The sequence below is a fragment of the Ursus maritimus genome, unplaced genomic scaffold, assembly GCF_017311325.1.
Source record: "Ursus maritimus isolate PB19 unplaced genomic scaffold, ASM1731132v1 scaffold_8, whole genome shotgun sequence".
NCBI classification, from domain to species: domain Eukaryota; kingdom Metazoa; phylum Chordata; class Mammalia; order Carnivora; family Ursidae; genus Ursus; species Ursus maritimus.
This window is the reverse complement of record NW_024426996.1, coordinates 817,842-838,092: the sequence shown is the minus strand read 5'-3', so window position 1 is coordinate 838,092 and position 20,251 is coordinate 817,842. Positions and strand designations below refer to the sequence as shown.

General features: G+C 39.1%; 1 protein-coding gene across 3 annotated transcripts in view; it reads right to left on the bottom strand.

The window, feature by feature from the left end:
* Window positions 1-715: 715 nt before the first annotated feature.
* Window positions 716-20,251, bottom strand: part of SLC39A8 (solute carrier family 39 member 8) — a 74,087-nt gene continuing 54,551 nt past the window's right edge. For all 3 annotated transcript variants that reach the window (XM_040625502.1, XM_008707249.2, XM_040625503.1), the window contains exons 7-9: window positions 4,679-4,886; window positions 4,301-4,485; window positions 716-2,204 (exon numbers count right to left, since the gene is read on the bottom strand). In XM_040625502.1, the coding sequence (XP_040481436.1) occupies window positions 2,055-2,204; window positions 4,301-4,485; window positions 4,679-4,886 (543 nt within the window). In that variant the 3' untranslated portion in view covers window positions 716-2,054. The remainder of the gene's footprint in view (window positions 2,205-4,300; window positions 4,486-4,678; window positions 4,887-20,251) is intronic.

Genomic DNA, 20,251 nt, shown 5'->3' with positions numbered 1-20,251 from the left:
GTGCTCAAAACACTGCCAGCTAGTAGTAGGCATTTTTAAAGGTTCAGTAATGCAAAAATAAAAGTACATAACCCCAAATATAATGTGTTGAAATCATTTTTGGTGTGTCATAGTAGCATCTTTAAAGTTTGCAAATTATAGAATATTCCACTGGTATAATGAATGTCTTCGTATAAGCTATGCTAACTGATTTTTTGCATTATGATCTAGGGTAATTTAAGTGCAGTCATGGCTTTCCATATCCTACCTTCTGCCTGCAACCATAAACTCCAATAAGTAGCAATGTTCTTTTTGTTTTTTGGGCCTCCGTGCCCTATTGCCTCTGTTCTCATAGCTGAGGAAAACGACCAAAAGACCTACAGGTGGAGAGAGTCATAGAAAGCATCTGGATAGCCCCCCCCACAAGGATCTACACCAAATGAGAGTTCGTTCAGCTATCTTGTTTTAATATCATGTTGTAAATAGCTTCTTTAACCCAGACATACAATCTGTACTTTAAAAAGGTAAAGATTATTTCTTAAAACTAAATGTAAACAGATTAAATGATAAAAATAGATTCTATGCTACTGATTAATCTTTACAGTATTTATTTGCTGCATATCTTTGCAATAAACACATCACCGATTTCCTATTTATCTCTCTCCCCATAATGCCAGGTACACGGAAGTCACTCAAAAGGAGACATATTAAAATGAATAACGAAGGACACAATGCATGGCTTCAAAGCTGTTTACTATTTGGTCAAACAAGAATTTTTTAAATTGTCGGTCGTCAAGGGAAATCTGCATTAGCAGACATGGTAAATGTTGACCTCATCTGCAGTATTGCTGTGTGGTCTGTGGGAAAATGTGATTCCTGAGATCACTGTTGGCTTTTGCCCATCACTTTCCTCCTGTCAGTCATCTCTCCTAAAGTGACGTAAGGGTGTGAACTGGGGTTAGGGTGCTCAATTGCACACCAGCTTTCTATAGCTGCTAAGGGGGCAGACAGGCCCGAACACCTGAAAGAGGCACAGGAATAACCACGGTGTGTGGAAGTTTTCTTCAAGGTATGCCATATAGAAGAAATGTAGACTGAACACAGAAGAAGTCTTTTCTGATCTCCCTCAATCACCCATAAGGAACAGGTTTTCTACTTCACCTGTCCTTGACATGCAGCAATCCATCTGTTATTTTGCATTTATTTAAAATATCCTCTGCTAAATAATTCTGTTTATTTTTAAAAGTAAATTGTTTAAAATTACATTCAATTTCTTTCCATACACCAGCATAGTCTTTCCCATCACAATGCAAACACGTGGGATCCTGAAGCCGAGTGGCCACAGCCTCACACTTTCTGCTGTGGACTGTGGTGCGATTACAGCCCAAGTCATTACAAAAGCAATTCTGGGTTTGTGTGGGACCCGGCAGGGCTTTCACTCAGAGGTAAGGAGTGAGATGAAGTCTGAACTTAGTAGGGCTAACAAAACTTTACTGGTTTCATAATTCACATTTTTTAGGATGGTCTTTAAAACAATGCTACAAGTCCCTGACCGGTATATAAACCAGAAGAAAAGCTGTGAGCCATCTTTCCTTCCCGGGCTGATTAAGGCCTCGGATCATCTCTGTCTGAGTTGTATACATGTCGATCCTCTTCCACGTTTGGACGTACTCGCTCATGAAAGCACTGGAACAAATTACCTGAAAGAAAACCCCTCTGAAACCGCCTGAGCTTTTGAGCCTGCACATACCTTTAGAGGCTTACACAAGCTAGTTTGTATTTTCCTCCGGGCCTGGGGGTCTAAATGATTGTAGAATGCATGAAACAGGAAGAAGTGGGTATTGACCAAAGATCTCCTATACCAGCCTTTTCGGATGGGAACTGAAAACCCTTTGAAGCATTTTTCACAACAAATGATGGCCTATTTAACAGATCTGAAACCAATAATCAGTTCTCTTGACCTACAGTTGAACACAAAATTATCTTTTAACTAAATAGGATCAGCTTAAAAATCCCTTTGGAGATGTTTTTATTTATTAAATGCCTTCATTAACAACACCATCTTTCATTTCCCATTACTCCAGCTCGATTTCTCCTGCATACAAAGTAATGAGCAGAATGGCTGTGAATCCAGTTAACATCCCAGCATTCTGAATCATGAAATAAGTAAAATCGGTTTTTCTTCCAGTTATCTTTTCTCGCAGCATATCGTTCATCTCTGGAAACTGAGAGAGAGAGAGAGAGAGAGAGAGAGAGAGAGGCATTGTTAGATAACTGTTGCCATCTGGTGGTGACACGTAGAACAGCCGCCTAGAGATTTCTGTGGGTGCAGGGGTTAGGATTTAATTCGGATGTTTAAATGTTGTAGTACAGATAGCATAAAAGGGATATCTAGCCCTATCAGACACCAACAGGAATAAAAGCATGGAAATAGTGTTTCCCAAATGAGGGAATCAGTGGGATGGGATTTACCTCATTTTATGGCTCCTATCTGTCTCTTTCTTTGTCTGTGTGTGTGTGTGTCTCTCCCCCTTACTCTCTATGCTCCATCCTGAAAGACTTCAAATGCATATACTCTCTCTCCCCTATCAAGATCTTCACACCCACCCAAACTGCTATCTGAGCTCTTCCCCCTCCAATTTTTCAATGAGCTATACCCTTGAGGTTTCAGCTTAAATCCCACTTTCTAGCAAGTCTTCCCTTAGCCCCTCCTACCTGACGTTAGGTTCCCCTAACATCATCTCTCACCACATACATTGCTTTTCCTCTTAGCTCACAGATTTTTCTTACTCGTAATTATTTAGTCACGGTGTGTGATTTTGTTCATTGAATTTCCGGTTTCCTCTCTTTAAAGACCGAATGCCCCACAGATTCAGGGACTGTGCCTCTCTGCTCACTCCAGTGTCCCCAGTGCTTTACAAATTCCAGGCCAGGCACAGAAATAGCAAGCAATAGTGGCTGATTAAGTCAATTTTTAGAAATCACTATTCATTTAATTCCTGTTCTCTTCAATTTGTTTCCTTCTGCTTGCTCTACCCCTCACAAAATCATAAGGTTTTTAAATAAATCATGTGCTGTTCTAGGATTGAAGGCTATAGCAATCTCATTACGGTGAAAGCAATTAAAACTCCAAGTTCTGTACTTAAAATCTACCCTCACTCAGCAAATAAACTGCACTGAAAAGGCTCCAGAAGATCTGTATGTGCTAGGTCTTTAAATCATATTCCAAAATCATTTGCTATATATACAATGGCACATTGTACCAAAGCATCCAAGAGGGCTCCAGAATCCAATCAGTCCATGTGCCTGATTTAAGAAAGTTGTTACCAGGATAAAGTGAGTGAAAGTTGTGAAACTATTCTGAAAAAAGCAAATCTGCTATAAGAACATACGGCATCATTTGTTAGTATTATTTCCTTAAACTGAACAATTCTAATAGATTCTGTTCTTTAACAGAGAAAGAAGTGATGCCCTAGCATAGATACAGTATGAGACATTAATTCTGTGAAGAAAAATACAAATGCAGTGACAGTTCCGAGAGATGAAATGCTTGCTCTGATAAGAGCCTGCAGAGAGCAAGGAACAGAGCTAGACAGTTATCATTTGGAGCTAAGGATGCAGATGAAGGAAGCTAACTTATTAAATTATGTATGCAATGCATATTTAGTTCCAAATGCAAAGGAAATGTTCCTTGATTTGCATATATGGAGCACATTTTCATTTTCTAGAAAGCTGTCTATGATTCATTTGAAAATGCACGAGACACAGGACCATTGATATTCTCTCTCTTAAACACACACACACACACACACATAAATAAAGACGTGGACACAGCACAGACATAAACAGATACAGATATGTACTGACCCAAGTCAATGTTGTCCAATTTCAGTTTCCCAGCTTTAGTTCAACCCAAAAGGCTCCCACTGTACAGAACTTTGAAATAACAAAATGCTGTTTGCTCTAACAAGTTATTCCCTTCCAAATGTGACATCCTCATAAAAGAGGGGGGAGAGGTCCCGTGGGGACAGACTATAATAGAGTACAAGGTTTGCCTCCCACAAGGCAAAAAACCTGGGAAAACATCTCTACTTCAGCAGAAGTAAATCATTTCTTTTTCTACCAGTAAGACCATAGATCAAAAGATTAGTGAGAATCACTTTCAAATTACTACTAATACGAGAAGAGTTATCTGTTGAACCAGGAATGTTTTTAAATTACAACAGAATTTCCACACTGTGGAAAGCGGAAGGTTATCCTCGTCACTCATAACCCAGAAGTTTAATTCTAAATTTTAAATTAAAATTTTAAAATTTCTTACCATATCCGCCAGAGAGATATAGAGGAACATGCCTCCAGCAAGGGCAAATATAATATTTGGAGCAAAATTGTTGCCCACCAAAATGCCAAAAGCTAGCCCAACATAGCAGGAACATGCCGACAGGAAATTGAATAACAGGGCTTGCCGAGTGCTCATTCCTGCACTGAGTAGGATCACAAAGTCCCCTAGAAAAAGAAGAAAACATCAAGTGAATAGTTTGGGCTATTTTTGGATGAGAAAAGATAAGCATCAACGTCCAACCAGGGCTCCTTCATTTTGATGCATCAGTGGGATGTTTAAGAGTGTGTCGCCTAAAATGTCTCACGCCACCGAAACCAGGAAGTGAACGACATTCACAGTATGAACACAGCCTCTTACCTAACTCATGAGGAAACTCTTCACACAGAATTGCTATAGAAGTACTGAGTCCCTGAAGAAGAGACAAGGTGCAGGAAGCCCCAATCGCCAGGCCATCGATGAAGTTGTGGAGGGCATCACTGAGCGTTATCATCCAGGCAATTGTCCCTATTTTTGACAGTTTGGGTCCCTTCAAACAGGTACACGAACTTGACTCTGCTTTGCTATCCTGTAAAATAACAGAAAATCAACCAACAAAATAACCAACATTTTTTTTTCTTAGAGAGAAACTGAGAAAGAGTGTGTTCACAGAAGCTGGGGGAAGGGGCAGAGAGAGAATCCCAAGCAGGCTCCAGGCCCCAGACTGACGTGGGGGCTCGATCTCACTACCAGGAAATCACTACCTGAGCAGAAATAAAGAGTCCCATGCCCAACCCACTGAGCCACCCAGGCGCCCCAATAACCAACATGTCTTGAAAGTCGAAGAGATACACAGAAGTAGGAGCTGTGTTATGTATTAAGACAAATGGTTCCAACAGAGAGTCTTTCAAGAACTCCTAATCATTTATAACAACAAGAAAACAACAAAAAAAAAATTATGGTAGGGAGAAAGGAAATGAATAGGTCGGCAGGCCTTGAACAAGCCACTTAAAAGACATCATACTCTGGTTTCCCCTTAAAAAAATCCTTTTGATTTGTATGAACAGTTCCTACCATTGCCTATTGCCTTCCTAAAATGTAACAGATACTAACCTAAGAATCTGATTCATTTGCATACTTTAAAATAAAGGAAGTTTTCCAAGGGCTAAATTTAAAGTCTTCTTCCATGTTACAATGTACATGTGAAATCCACATTTAAAGCACAATGACATCAAAGAACATTTATTTTAATCCCTCCTGTGTTATCTGAGCAGCTTATCTGAGCCTCAGTTTCTTCCATTGTGAAATGAAGATAATGTACTAAATGATTCTTTTATTTTTCAATGACTTACTAAGTTTCCATTGTGTTCCAAAGTAGTGTGTCGGTGATTAAGCTGTCACAACGTGTTCCCTATCAGCTCTAAATTTCAATGATTCTCTTAACACATTTCATGAAATGTGATTGGAACAGGCTGGCCTTTGCACTAACACCTCTTTCCATTTTGGAACAATAATAAAAACAGAAACTCCTACCACAAACCCTTTGTAAGAATTTAGATTTCCATAAAATTTACAAAATTGTATAAAATCAAATACCAAATGTCAACTAAAGCATTTTTCAGAAACTGTAAAAAAAGATAATAAAATGCAAATTTATTTTTAAGTAGGGAAGCAATTTGCAATTAACTGAAGAACATTTTATTCCTAATTCTCCTCCCCTCAACTCTACCTCAACAGCTAATCAACATACTTATTGAGCCTCTGCAATTTGTAAAACAGTGTGCTGGGTGCTATGGGGAGTGCAGAGAAGTGGAAAATATAACTTCTGTCTTCAAGAAGTGTATTTATATTGGAGAAACAAGATGTAAAGAATATGACTGACTCTTTAAAAAATGTTCAGTAGACATCCGGCTGAGAAGGGCTGCCTTCCAAGCCATCATCTGAGTGGTTGTAGATTTATTCCAATGTTGTTTCCTTGCTCAAAACACTTTGGGGACTGCTCTTTCAGAATTGACTGAGCAATTCTGAAATTTGCCACTAGTGGCAAATTAGTGGCAAATCTTCATCTTTGGGGAAGTTCTTCTGTGGAGACATAGCCAAAAGTCCTTTGGAGTCATTAAATTCTTAAATTATCATGGAAGAGGGGGGTTGTTACTTGTCGTAGCAGTGGTTGTAGTAGTAGCAGGAACCGTAATAGTAACAGGAAGAGACACCGCAAAGTCACAGAGCATTTGTCATGTGCCAGGCACCGCTCTAAGTACCTGAGATATTTAATTCCTTTAGACAATTCTGTGAATTAAGGTCTACTATATCATCATTCTAGAGTTGAAGAAACTAAAACACAGAAATGTTCGTGAACTTATCGAAGGACGCAAAAGAAAAAAGTGGACTCTTTTTAGTAACTGTTTTACGACTCCAAATTTATGGGGATGGGAGGACACTTCTTGTTCGAAATAGGCTCTGAAGGCAATTCATAAGAATACCCACTTCTCTTAAAAAACTCTTCTAAACAGTTGAAGCCATGTTGGGAGAAGTGTTCAATCTTCTTTCATTTTAAAGGTAAATCTCAGCAGCACAAAAAGAAGTCCATCTGGTCTTCAAATGTGGTCTTTTTCTTTACAGTGTTAAAAGGTAAACTGAGGTAAAAAGATAAACTGAGGTAAATTTAAAACTTTAAGAGTTTATTTGAAAAAAACTGATTCAAATTAGGCAGCGTCGAACCGGATCTGGTTAGGAGCATTCCTTTGACAGAAGCTCAGGGAGAGAATTTTACGAAGAACAGGCAGAAGCAAAGCAAGAAAATTATTGATTAACTATCACTTAAAGCACAGTTGGCTTTTTGTGACCAATTGTCTTTAGGTTTTGATTTCATAACCTTGAGGTATTTATAGGCTTAGATTTGGGTTTGTTTACATAGGCTGCCAAGGCATTAGAGCCACCCCAGTTTAATGGCCTACTTATTTAATTAATTTAACAATTGATACATCGTAAATGGACAACATAATAAACAATCACATGATTTAGTACAGGTCATCTGGGTGATTCGGGTAAGAAATGCCCCAGAGCAGGAAGCAATAACTGCCAAAGAAGAAACAAAAGTGGTCATGAGAAAAGCCATAGAGGAAGAGACCTTGGTTTTGCAACAGACACTTAATAAGACCAGTTGTTTTCATCTTCCAACTTGGTTTACATAATCAAATATTTATAATGTCTTTATTTACTTTTGAGGATTTAGGGAAAAGATTAAAAGACCAAATCCTGACTACCTGATATTATGTACAGAGTCTGTATACAAACTCCTTTAATTCTGAAAAAGAAATTAAATTAATATATCAGGCATGATTCTCTTACCTCTAAGTACAGATATTATTGACTATATTTCTTATGCTCTATAAGCTTTTGTGTCAAATGACACTGTTGGGTAGGTTAATGGCCATACATTTTTAATATTTTTGGAAGAAACGTAAGTAGGCAAACATTCGCAAAGAGCTTGCTTTTAATTCACCTGACACTAAGCCACTGAGCAAAGAAAACACTAAATTTAAGTCCCTCTAGTTAAGTTAGTGAGTATTCTTGTCTCTCCTTTTCTTTATTTGTGTTTGCTGTTGTTGTCATTGTTTGCTTGCTTGCTTGCTTCTGTGACTTATATAGTACATTTGAGGGGTTTTATTTAGGATATTTTTTTTTCTTTAGGGTATTTCTAACCTCAGCCGTGATGAGGCAATTCAATCTAGTGAAAAAACCTAGGTCTGAACCCTAGGAGAACCGAATTCTACCTTGGCTCTGACAGGAATTTCTCTGTAATCATCAGCAAGGCTCTTAACATCTCTCATCTTAGTTATTAATGGAAATAAAAGTCAAAGTAAAGTGAAGACTACTGAGAATAGGGGAGGGGGAAGAATGCATGAACCAAAGTTATAAGAGTAGAAGGGAAGAAGCAAAAAGGAAAAGGAAAACAAAATAATAAGAAATCAAAGCAAAGAAATCAAGTAGACTTCTTGCAGAGTCATTATGTTTAAGCAAAGAGGAGGAAGATCAAAAAGAGGAGGAGGGCAGAAGGGGCAGAGGGGAAGAACGTAAGGAGAAGGACATGTGGTGTGCGGTGGGGAAGAGAAGGAAGAGACATGGAAAGAAGAGGAAGCTATGAAGGATGGAGAAAAAGAGTAAAAAGGAGGAAGTGGAGGAGAACAAAGAGGAGGAGGAAGAAAGTGAGGAAAGAAAAAAGGACTTAGCTACCCTTTAGTAGGATATGAATCATATAGATATGTCTTATCTGTGCAGTGCAATTTTATACAGAGTCAGAGAGACAATGAATGTCTATATATTTCCACATATAAAGATGTCCAAAACATAGTGTTGAGATAAAATGTGTGTGTGTGTGTGTGTATCAGCATGGACAATCTTTTGTTAAAATAAATATTATTATAATTACATGATGGTCTAAGTGCAAATATATTTGGAACGATATTTACAGAATTGGTAATCACAGTTCTCCTTGGGAGACAGTATTGTGGATAATCCCTGAGGGCTTTTTTTCTTTTTCTCTCTCATGGATTTTTTTCTGGATTTTTTTTTCATTTATTATATATCATTTTAATACTCAAGAAAACAAAACATTCAAGACATGGTATGAGAAATAGCAAGAGGGAAAAGTGAACTTGTCATGATTCAGGAGTTATCACCAGCAAACAAGGTAAAGCTGGAGAATCAGGCTGCCTGCCAGACTGTCTGCATTGAAAACAGCATGTATTGACCTACTAAAATGAAACTTTGTTTGTTGGGTTAATGGTTGTAAAGACCAGCGTGAGCACACCCAGATCTCATTGTGCATTTGAGAAGGCAAAATGAACCATGATTAATGAAACTGTTCTTATGGCTTATTGTCTATTTGCCTATATTGATAAGAAGGTAAAAGTGAACAGCCATTGCAGGTAAAAGTTAAATTCCCAATTCTAAATCCCATGCTAAAAGAATTTTACAGAGGAAGAGCTCTGATAAAAATAAAACCAAACCAAAAAGGAAAGGAGCAACCCACCAAAAACCATAAAGAAGATGGTAAAAGGAAGTATAAATGACAACAAAAGATGAAACATTATATGCAAAAAATATATATAAATTCAATGCCCATGAAAGAGAAATTAATGTAATATAAATAAAAATAATAAAATGATATTTTAAGAGGCAGCACATAAGGGAGGGTGAGATTTAAGGAGAGGAGCACTGAGTGCAAGTTAGCTTAACGATAAAGGATATATGCCTTGGCATCAAATAGGCGTGAGTTTGAGTAATGGCTCCTTAATTGCTTTTTGTGCTGTAGAAAGTTACTTGGGTCCTAGCTAACCCAATAAGACAGGAAAAGGAAATAAAAGGCAAAAAAATTGGGAAGAAAGAAATAAAACTGTCTTTGTTGGCAAACGACATACCTAAATGCAAATGCAAAACTAAAAAACTTGAAAATAACATAGGAGAAAACCTAGATAACCTTGATTAGGGCAATGAATTTTTATTTTATTTTTTTTTTTTTAAGATTTTATTTATTTATGTGACAGAGAGACAGCCAGCGAGAGAGGGAACACAGCAGGGGGAGTGGGAGAGGAAGAAGCAGGCTCACAGCGGAAGAGCCTAATGTGGGACTCGATCCCGGATCGCCAGGATCACGCCCTGAGCCGAAGGCAGACGCTTTAACGACTGCGCCACCCAGGCGCCCCAGGGCAATCAATTTTTAGATACACCAAAAGCACAACATATGAAGGAAATAATTGACAACCGTTCATTAAAATTAAAAACTTCTGTCTGACAATGTCAACAGAATGGAAAGACAAGCCACAGACTGAGAGAAAATACTTGCAAAAGATACATCTGATAGAGAACTATAAAAATATACAAAGAACTCTTAAAACAAAACAATAAGAAAACAACCTGATTTAAAAATAGGCCAAAGACCTTAACAGACACCTTACCAAAGGAACTACAGATAGCAAATAAGCATATGAAAAGATGCTCCATATCATACATCATAGGGAAATGAAAATTAAAACACAAATGAGATACCACTGTACACCTAATAGGATCACAAAAATTGGGAACACTGACAACACCACATACTAGCAAGGACGTGGAGCAACAGGAACTCTCATCCATTACTGATGAGAATGCAGAATGGTACAGCCACTTTGGGAGACAGTTTGGCAGTTTCTTATAAAACTGAACACACTCTTGCCGTGTGATCCAACAATCATGTTCCTTGGTATTTCTCAAAGAAGTTGAAAACTTATGTCTACAAAAAAATCTTGCACACAGATACTTACAGCAGCATTATCCCTAATTGCCAAAATTTGGAAGCAACTAAAATGTCCTTCAGTATGTGAATGAATAAATAACTGTAGGACATGTTATATTAACACCCCCCAAAAAATGAAGTATTAAGTTGTGAAAAGATATGAGGACTCTTAAATGCATATTACTCAGTGAAAGAAGACAATCTGAAAAGGCTGTACGATTTCAACTCTATTACAGTGTGGAAAAGGCAAAACTATGGAGACAGGTAAAGTATCAATGGTTGCCAGGGATTGGGGGAAGAGGGATGGATAGGCAGAGCACAGAATTTTTAGGGCAGTGAAAATACTCTATACGATACTACACTGATGCATACATGTCATCACACATTTGTCCAAACCCATGGAATGTACACCACCAAGAGTCAACTACGAACTATGGACTGTGGGTGATTATGATGTGTCCATGTAGGTTCATCAGCTGTAACAAACGTCCTGACTTGGTGGGGGATGCTGGTAACAGGGGAGGCTATGCGTGTGTGGGGGCAGACGCTCTATGGAAAATCTCTAAACTTTCTTCTCAATTTGCTGTGAACCTAAAACTGCTCTTAAAAAAATAATAATAAAGTCCTTTAAAAAAAATCACTTTGAATCTGCCTTCAAATTCCTTACCTGTAGAATGGAAAAAATAATATTACTGATGTCACAGGATTGCTGTGATGGTGAAATGAGATGTTTAAAAGCCGCTAAATACTCCTTGAATGCTTATGATCATTTCCCATAGATCACGCTCCCTAACACAGTACAGATGAACACAGAATTATTACAAGAAAACAAGAACTGCCTACAAGTGTGCAAGACAAGAGATTTCTCACATATGATCCTTTAATATATTTAGGAATACACTGATCAAGATTATTGAAGAAAAAAGGGAGAAAAATTAAATCTACCAAAAAAAAAAAAAAGAGCTTTAGAAAAGGGAGGGGGTTCAAAGACTCGTTAACCAGGAAAAAGGAAAACTTTTAACAAAGATGCTTGAGCTTGAACATAAATATATTCTTGAAGAAAACTACTGAACTTTCAACTACGGAGTCCAAGGTGTAGGAAGGGGCCAGGAGGTTAATTAGTAGAACCCACCATGAAAAGTATGAAATCTGACTTGGTAAGTTTACATGAGTCAGATAGTCGACTGGCTATAGGAGAAAAGGAATCTCAAAGATGTAAAGTAATACCTTGCACACTCAGTACTTCACAGTTTACAAGGTGCTTCCGTATGCTAGGTTCTTCATTTTCTTTTGACCTTTACAACATCCTCATGAGTGCAACAGAAGAGATACTGGCATCTTTACTTTAAAGATGATGGAAATGACAATCCAGGAATACAAATGACTTGCTCTAAGTCATATGGGAGCTGTTGGGATTAGGCTGTTCAATTATTTACTAAGCACCTATTTCACAGCAGGCAGGAGCTGTGCTAAGAACTGAGGACAGACACATAAATCAGAGGATCTCCATCAGGCTGGAATTCATAATCCAGAAAGGAACAGCCACGATTCAAACTCCAGGCCTGTGATAAATAGCTCTTATCTGCCCTTCCAGAATAACCATCTACCCCCTCACCCTGCTCTGTCCTGAATGAGCCACCTCGATAGGCTTTTTGTCCTATACTCTCATTTGAGATTAACCACTGGGGAGCTCTAGAGGGAGTTCAGGAGAGAAAGGAGGGACAAGTCAGGATATTGATTCCTCTGATACCCATTTGTGTGGTCATCTAAGGCTATCCGTGACCCTCAGATGAAGGCCACAGCTCTTCTCAAGACAACTCTTTGCAGATTCTAGTAACTGCTGTCTCCCCTCCACGCTGTTCAGTCTAGGCATGATAAAAATTTTGCAATTACCAGTCCCTGTGGTCCTCTTACACCCCACTCACACCTTATACATATATCTTCCTGATGTTATTCTAATTTGAGCATTCCATCTGTTTCCTATTGGAATCCTAAATGATACAATCATTAGTGTTGGAAGTGGCCATAACAGGCCTCCCAAATGGGTTTTAATTGGGTTTTTCATATATATGAAGTATGGGGACATAGCACATTGTAAGTGGGCTGCATTTTTCAGTGATGCCTAGAAGAGAAAAGGGCTCTGCAAGGTCTGGGCTAGCCTTCCTGTCATTTGGTTCTTATGACCCAGCAGACCCAATGAAATTAGAAGAGTCTATGGCAGACAGAGATACTGAAAGGAGCCTTGGCAAGCCCTGACCAGAGAATCACAGTGCAAACCCCTGAGATGTTAGAGTAAAGCCATGTCCTCTTTTGCCACTAACTATTATTCCCTTTTTCAAGGCATCCCCCTTGCTTGTTCCTGGATCCTTACAGAGACTTATCTCGTGCCCATGGGACAGCAAGTGGCTGTGAGATCATCTGCAACATGAACTGGATGTTACCTGGGCCATCAAGTCATAAAATCAGCTGTTCACACCAGCATTCCATTATTAAACTGTGTATGTAAGAACAGGCCCACACCAGCCTTAGAAGACACAACGAACTGCAATGGCAGGTGATTCAGACCTCCACAGCATCTGAGCCTAATGCTTCATTTCTTTTCCCTCAACAACAGTAAGGCTTCATGGTCAGTTCCCTAAAGCCAGTTAACTGTGGAGACATCTGTAGGTGTGCCAGCACCAGACAGCTATATGATTTTACTCACAATGACCTTAAAATACAGTGATAAAGGAAAATTCTCCACATTGGCAGAACTTTAAGGTATAGTGTTAAACTTCATGTAAAAGAAATGACTGAGATATAGATCTGTACTAACTGGTGGGTGGGTGCTAGAAGGTTGGCTAGATGGTCAGAAACTTCCAAAAGCCAAAATTGGATACTGGTGGCAAAGAGATCTGGACAGAAATATACAGATGGACCTCTTATAAAAGGCATAGAGTGTGAAGATTCTTCTATCCTGTAAAATCTCATAAGAGACTATCACAGAGGGTAGTCTCAATAATAAAGTGAACAAGAAGATCTAATTGACCCCCTTGTTTATGGGGTCAGAATAGTGGGGATAGTGACTAGTCACAGCTCAGCATTATCTCCTTCTAGCCAGGGTTGATCTGGTTTGCATTGAAGAAGGTCCAACCTGTTAAAAACCAGGATTGATGCTGAGCCCCCAAAAAGGCATCATCACCCAATGGGATGGGAAGGCCCAGCTGGCTATACTCAGAGGCAGGATGATTACATTGATGATCCCTCCCATTATAAGGGGGTACTCCTTGGACTCACGAAGATAGACATATGTTATACGCCTTCCCTGCTTTCAGTGTTTCTGCTAGCATCACCATGCATGGATTTATAGTGTGCCTGATATATAGCCAAGATAACCTATATAAATTATCTCCAAACCATTTTGCAGCAAAGCAAGTGAGACAATCAGCTCAATCCTTAGAATTCACATGTCATATCACTTTCCCCTTCATAGAAGAAACTAGCCTGATAGAATTATGGAATGCCCTAGTGAAGGCTCAGCTAAGGTGTAAGCCAAGAGATAAAATCCTGAGAGATTGGAGCTCTGCCCATAGGATGTAGGTATGTGCCTTACACCAGCACAACGCACCTGAAGCATTCTTGCTTTCTGTCCCCAATACCTTAGACTTGGTGAGTTTGAAGGTCCTAATGTCCAAGGGAATAACTCATCCACCAGAAAACATGGTCATTTTCTGATTCATTCGAAGTGGAGATTAATCCCAGGAAATTTAAGGTTCTTTATATCCATAAACCATAGGTAAATGAGGAAGTCACTATATTGCCTAGGATAATGGCACCCAATGATCAGGAAAACCTGAGTTGCTGCCACAAAATAAAGATAAGAAAAATGTCTGGAACTCAGGAAATTTAGTGGGGCACTTCTTAATACTCCCCTTCCAATGATCCTTGCCAAGGAAGAAGAGCAACAAGCCAGTGAAGTCCAGACCACCAAGGACTCAGATCTGGCAGGAAGGAAGGTCTGGGTCACCACAATTGGAAAAGGACTTTACCAGTCAAGGTGATATCAGACAGTAAGGTAAGTACAGAAGGTTTAGTGGAAGGAGGCAGCTATAATTACTGGCTTAGGCCTTATAACCATCTACGGAAGCTAGGATCAGCTATAATTTAAATTTATATTCTTTATTGCATCTCTTCTCCCTATCTCCATCCCCTGGTATTTTATATGAAGAATACTGGTGGCAGCCAACATTTTAGTTCTAGATTGCATATTACTGAACTACTACCACACGGAGATGACACACCACACAGTAGTTGATGGGGATTTATGCAGTCTCTGTGCTGAGGACATGCATCTTTCACCCAGGTGAAGGGCAAGAGTGGAGGCTGACAGAAAAAAGGGCTGGAGTATACCAGATATCTTTCATTTCCCCTTCCAGATCCAGTTTCCACCCTTCTTTTTCCAGTTTTCTGCTCTATGAGACCAGTATCAACTGCGTCAAAGGGCTCCCATGCTCCTGGCTTCTAGTTGGTTCCAAACAAAGAGCTCTAATATAAAATTGGAGGGAAAGAAGAGAGGGAGACCAAGGTACTTATTCTCTGGGCTCCTTATTTGAGGGATAACTTGAGCTGGCTATAATTAGAGATCACTGTTCCCCGTACAGTGCTTTTCTATGCAAGACTACCTCCTAGGTTCTAGTAACTTCTTCCTTCCCTTTTCCCTTTGATTATTCATAGTTTGATAAGTTTACTCATAGCTCCACTATTCCAAGTCCCAGTTTTACAGCATTCTCCCTTGTTGTTCACCTACACCTGGCTCAGAGTTTTGTAAATGGTCCCTTTCCTATTTATTATTTATCCTTATTTGAATGTGCCACCTCTTTCTGGAAAGAACATGACTGATTTAAAGTCTAATGCTGTTTCCATACAAAATGCTCACAGACTCTACATATACCATCAAATATATTTTAATGGGGAAAATTACAAAAAGGATTAAATAGATATAAAGATATCATAAAGAGTTAAAGGTGCCATACAAATGTAAAATTTTAGGAGTGCTGGGTGGCTCAGGCAGTTAAGTGTCAGACTCTTGATTTCATCTCAGGTCATGATCTCAGGGTTGTTAGAATGAGCCCCATACTGGGGTGGAGTCTGCTTAAGATTCCCTCTCTGTCTCCCTTTCCCTCTGCCTCCCTCTCTCTCTCGCCCTCTCTAAAAATAAAACATAAAAATAAATTTAAAAAATAACAAATGTAAAATTTTAGTGGGCTTTGTTTTATGAGTGTATTTTCTAGTAATCTTTATATTCTTTATAGCTGGTGTTTCCTTTGTCCTTCCTCTGGCCCCGAAAAGTCAGTCTCAGATCACTATAACCGAAATGAAACTTCATACAAGAAAGAAGAAATCAATTTTATCTTTAATGTATGCAACCAAACAGTATTCAAATGTGCTTAGTCTCTAGTCATTTGGTTTTAGGAAAAGCTCATAACTATTTCCAAAACTCCCCTTGCTAATGAAAATAACCATTAACAGGAAAATAACAATTTCCAGAAACCTTGAAAATTGTTTCCTTTCCCTCCATCCCTTCAGTGGAATGTGAGTAAAGTTGTTTTGGTCTTTAGGAGTTGAAATTATTGCCTTTCATTTTCAGTCTGGGACCATATCATTTTACTGTCTTGAAAAAAATTACTTAGGAGAAATCTGACAGGTTTTCAAGAAATATGCTACTATTTCACCAATGGAGTTTAAAGTATACACTAATTAAGTATTTGCAGTTATCCTAATGGACCATTTACACCACTCTAAAAGGTTGCCTACCACTACTACAGATGGGAAGAGCATTAATGCTCTTGATACGTTCGGGAAGCAGGATATCATTTCTTATAAAAAGCCTTTATAATGTGCGTCCCAGCCCACACAACTCTCGTTGTTACTGAGAAGTCTTAAAGGGAGTCAGGAGGCACCAGAAAACTGGTTAAGTTTTAACGTAAGCTGGAGAATGTTGCTACGCTCTTGAAAAGTAGTGTTCCCCAAATCCAGGAATATCTACATTGCTCAGCATCAGAGCTTCCAGAATTGTTCAGACAAGGAAAGAGGGGTAGGATGGGATATGGTAGAGGAACCAGCCCCATGTGGGAGCTGCTCTGTCGTGTAATTACCATTTGACACGAATTATGTCTAAAGAATTGAAATGTAGAAGATCCCACCCAATGTAATACACACTCCTTCAAAAGATGAAGGAGTTTTCCCTGATGGGCAGAGAAGATCTAGAAATGTAAGCCCCTGAGCAGGAAGGTTCTTAGTCTTCAAGTGTTTGAGTTTCTTCCAAATTTTTCCGTGCAGTTGAGTTCCAATTTCAAAGCGTTGTGGTCTGAGAATATGCAGGGAATAATTTCAGTCTTTTGGTATCAGTTGAGACCTGTTTTGTGTCCCAGAACATGGTCTAGTCTTGAGAATGTTCCATGGGCATTAGAATAGAATGAGTATTCTTTGGTTCTGGGGTGTAGTGTTCTATATATATCTCTGAGGTCCAACTCGTCGAGTATGGCATTCAAAGCCCTTGTTTCTTTGTCGATTTTTTGCATGGGTGTTCTGTCTATTTCTGATAGTGGAATGTTGAGGTCCCCTACTATTAACGTATTTTTATCTATATGTCTCTTTATTCTGGTTAAGAGTTGGCTTGTGTATCTTGCTGCTCCCCTGTTGGGGGCATATATATTTATAATTGTCATATCCACTTGTTGGATACATCCTTTAAGAATAATATAGTGCCCTTCTGTGTCTCTAACTATAGTCTTTAGTTTAAAATCCCATCTGTCTGATATGAGCTTTCTATTGAGGTCCACTGGCGTGAAAGATGGTATTCCATCTCTTTACTTTCAGTCTGAATGTATCTTTCGGTTCAAAATGAGTCTCTTGTAGACAGCAAATGGATGGGTCAGAACCTTCCAGCCAATCTGCAACCCTGTGGTGTTTTATGGGATGGTTCAAACCATTTACATTAAGACTGATTACTGAGAGATATGATTTTAATGATGCCATGTTGCCAGTAAAGTCTTTGTTTCTATAGATTGTGACTTTCTGTTCTGTATCACTCTTGGGGCCTTTTTACTTTTATAGAACCCCCCGTAATATCTCCTGTAGGGCTGGTTTCGTGGTTACGAAATTGGTCAATGACTGGCGATTCTGGAAGGTCTTTATTTCTCCATCAATTCTGAATGACAGCCTTGCTGGATAAAGGATCCTTGGCTGCATGTTTTTCTCTGAAAGAGCTTTAAATATGCTCCCCCAACCCTTTCTCTCATTCCAGGTCTGTGTAGACAGGTCTGACGTAATTCTGATGCCTTTGCCTTGGTACGTGAGAAATTTCTTTGCCCTGGCCGCTTTCAATACTGTATCCTTGCATCTAATATTTGCGAAATGCACTATGACGTGACGTGGCGTAGGTTTGTCGTGGTTGAGCTTGGGAGGGGTCCTCTCTGCCTCTTGGACACGAATGTTTGTTTCCCTTGCTAGATTAGGGAAGTTTTCAGCTACAATTTGTTCAAATATCTCTTCTAGACCTCTGTTTTTCTCCACCCCCTCGGGGATGCCGATGATTCTAACATTGGATCGTTTCATTGAGTCAGTAATCTCCCGTAACCTACATTCGTGGGCGTGGATTTTTTTAAGACCATCTTCTATTTTCATTTTTTCCTCTATTAACCCATCCTCCAATTCACTAACCCGTTCCTCTGCTTCTGCGACCCTGGCCGTCAGAGCCTCTAGTTCATCATGACCAAGTGGGATTCATCTCTGGGACGCAAGGGTGGTTCAACATTCACAAATCAATCAGTGTGATACATCATATCAACAAGAAAAGTCTCAGGAACCATATGATCCTCTCAATTGATGCAGAAAAAACATTTGACAAAATACAGCATCCTTTCCTGATTAAAACCCTTCAGAGTGTAGGAATAGAGGGTACATTTCTCAATCTCATAAAAGCCATCTATGAAAAGCCTACTGCAAATATTATTCTCAATGGGGAAAAGCTGGAAGCCTTTCCCTTAAGATCAGGAACACGACAAGGATGCCCACTCTCGCCACTATTATTCAACATAGTACTAGAAGTCCTTGCAACAGCAATCAGACGACAAAAAGGGATCAAAGGTATTCAAATTGGCAAAGAAGAAGTCAAAATGTCTCTCTTTGCAGATGACATGATACTCTATATGGAAAACCCAAAAGAAGCCACTCCCAAACTATTAGAAGTTATAGAGCAATTCAGTAACGTGGCAGGATACAAAATAAATGCTCAGAAATCAGTTGCATTTCTATACACGAATAACGAGACCGAAGAAAGAGAAATTAGGGAATCCATCCCATTTACAATAGCACCAAAAACCATACGTTACCTTGGAATTAACTTAACCAGAGACGTAAAGGACCTATATTCTAGAAACTATAAATCACTCTTGAAAGACATTGAGGAAGACATAAAAAGATGGAAAAATATTCCATGCTCATGCATCGGAAGAATTAACATAGTTAAAATGTCCATGCTACCCAGAGCAATCTACACTTTCAATGCCATCCCGATCAAAATACAGAGGACGTTTTTCAAAGAACTGGAACAAACAGTCCTTAAATTTGTATGGAACCAGAAAAGGCCCCAAATCACCAGGAACTGTTGAAAAGGAAAAACAAAGCTGGGGGCATCACAATGCCGGATTTCGAGCTGTACTACAAAGCTGTGATCACAAAGACAGCATGGTACTGGCACAAAAAACAGACACATAGACCAATGGAACCCAGAAATGGACCCTCGGCTCTTTGGGCAACTAATCTTTGACAAAGCAGGAAAAGACATCCAGTGGCAAAAAGACAGTCTCTTCAATAAATGGTGCTGGGAAAATTGGACAGCTACATGCAAAAGAATGAAACTTGACCACTCTCTCACACCATACACAAAGATAAACTCCAAATGGACGGAAGACCTCTATGTGAGACAAGAATCCATCAAAATCCTAGAGAAGAACATAGGCAGCACCCTCTACGACATTGGCCAAAGCAACCTTTTTCATGACACATCTCCAAAGGCAAGAGAAACAAAAGATAAAATGAACTTGTGGGACTTCATCAAGATAAAAGGCTTCTGCATGGCCAAGGAAACAGTCAAAAAAACTAAGAGGCAGCCCATGGAATGGGAGAATATATTTGCAAATGATGCTATAGATGAAAGACTGGTATCCAAGATCTACAAAGAACTTCTCAAACTCAATACACAAGAAACAAATAAACAAATCATAAAATGGGCAGAAGATATGAACAGACACTTTTCCAATGAAGACATACAAATGGCTAACAGACACATCAGGGAAATTCAATCAAATTCAAATCAAAACCACACTAAGATACCACCTTACGCCATTTAGAATGGCAAAAATTGACAAGGCAAAAACAACAATTGTTGGAGAGGATGTGGAGAAAGGGGATCCCTCCTACATTGCTGGTGGGAATTCAAGTTGGTACAGCCACTCTGGAAAACAGTGTGAAGGTCCCTTAAAAAGTTAAAAATTGAGCTACCCTATGATCCAGCCATTGCACTACTGGGTATTTACCCCAAAGATACAGACGTAGTGAAGAGAAGGGCCATATGCACCCCAATGTTCATAGCAGCATTGTCCACAATAGCTAAATCGTGGAAGGAGCCAAGA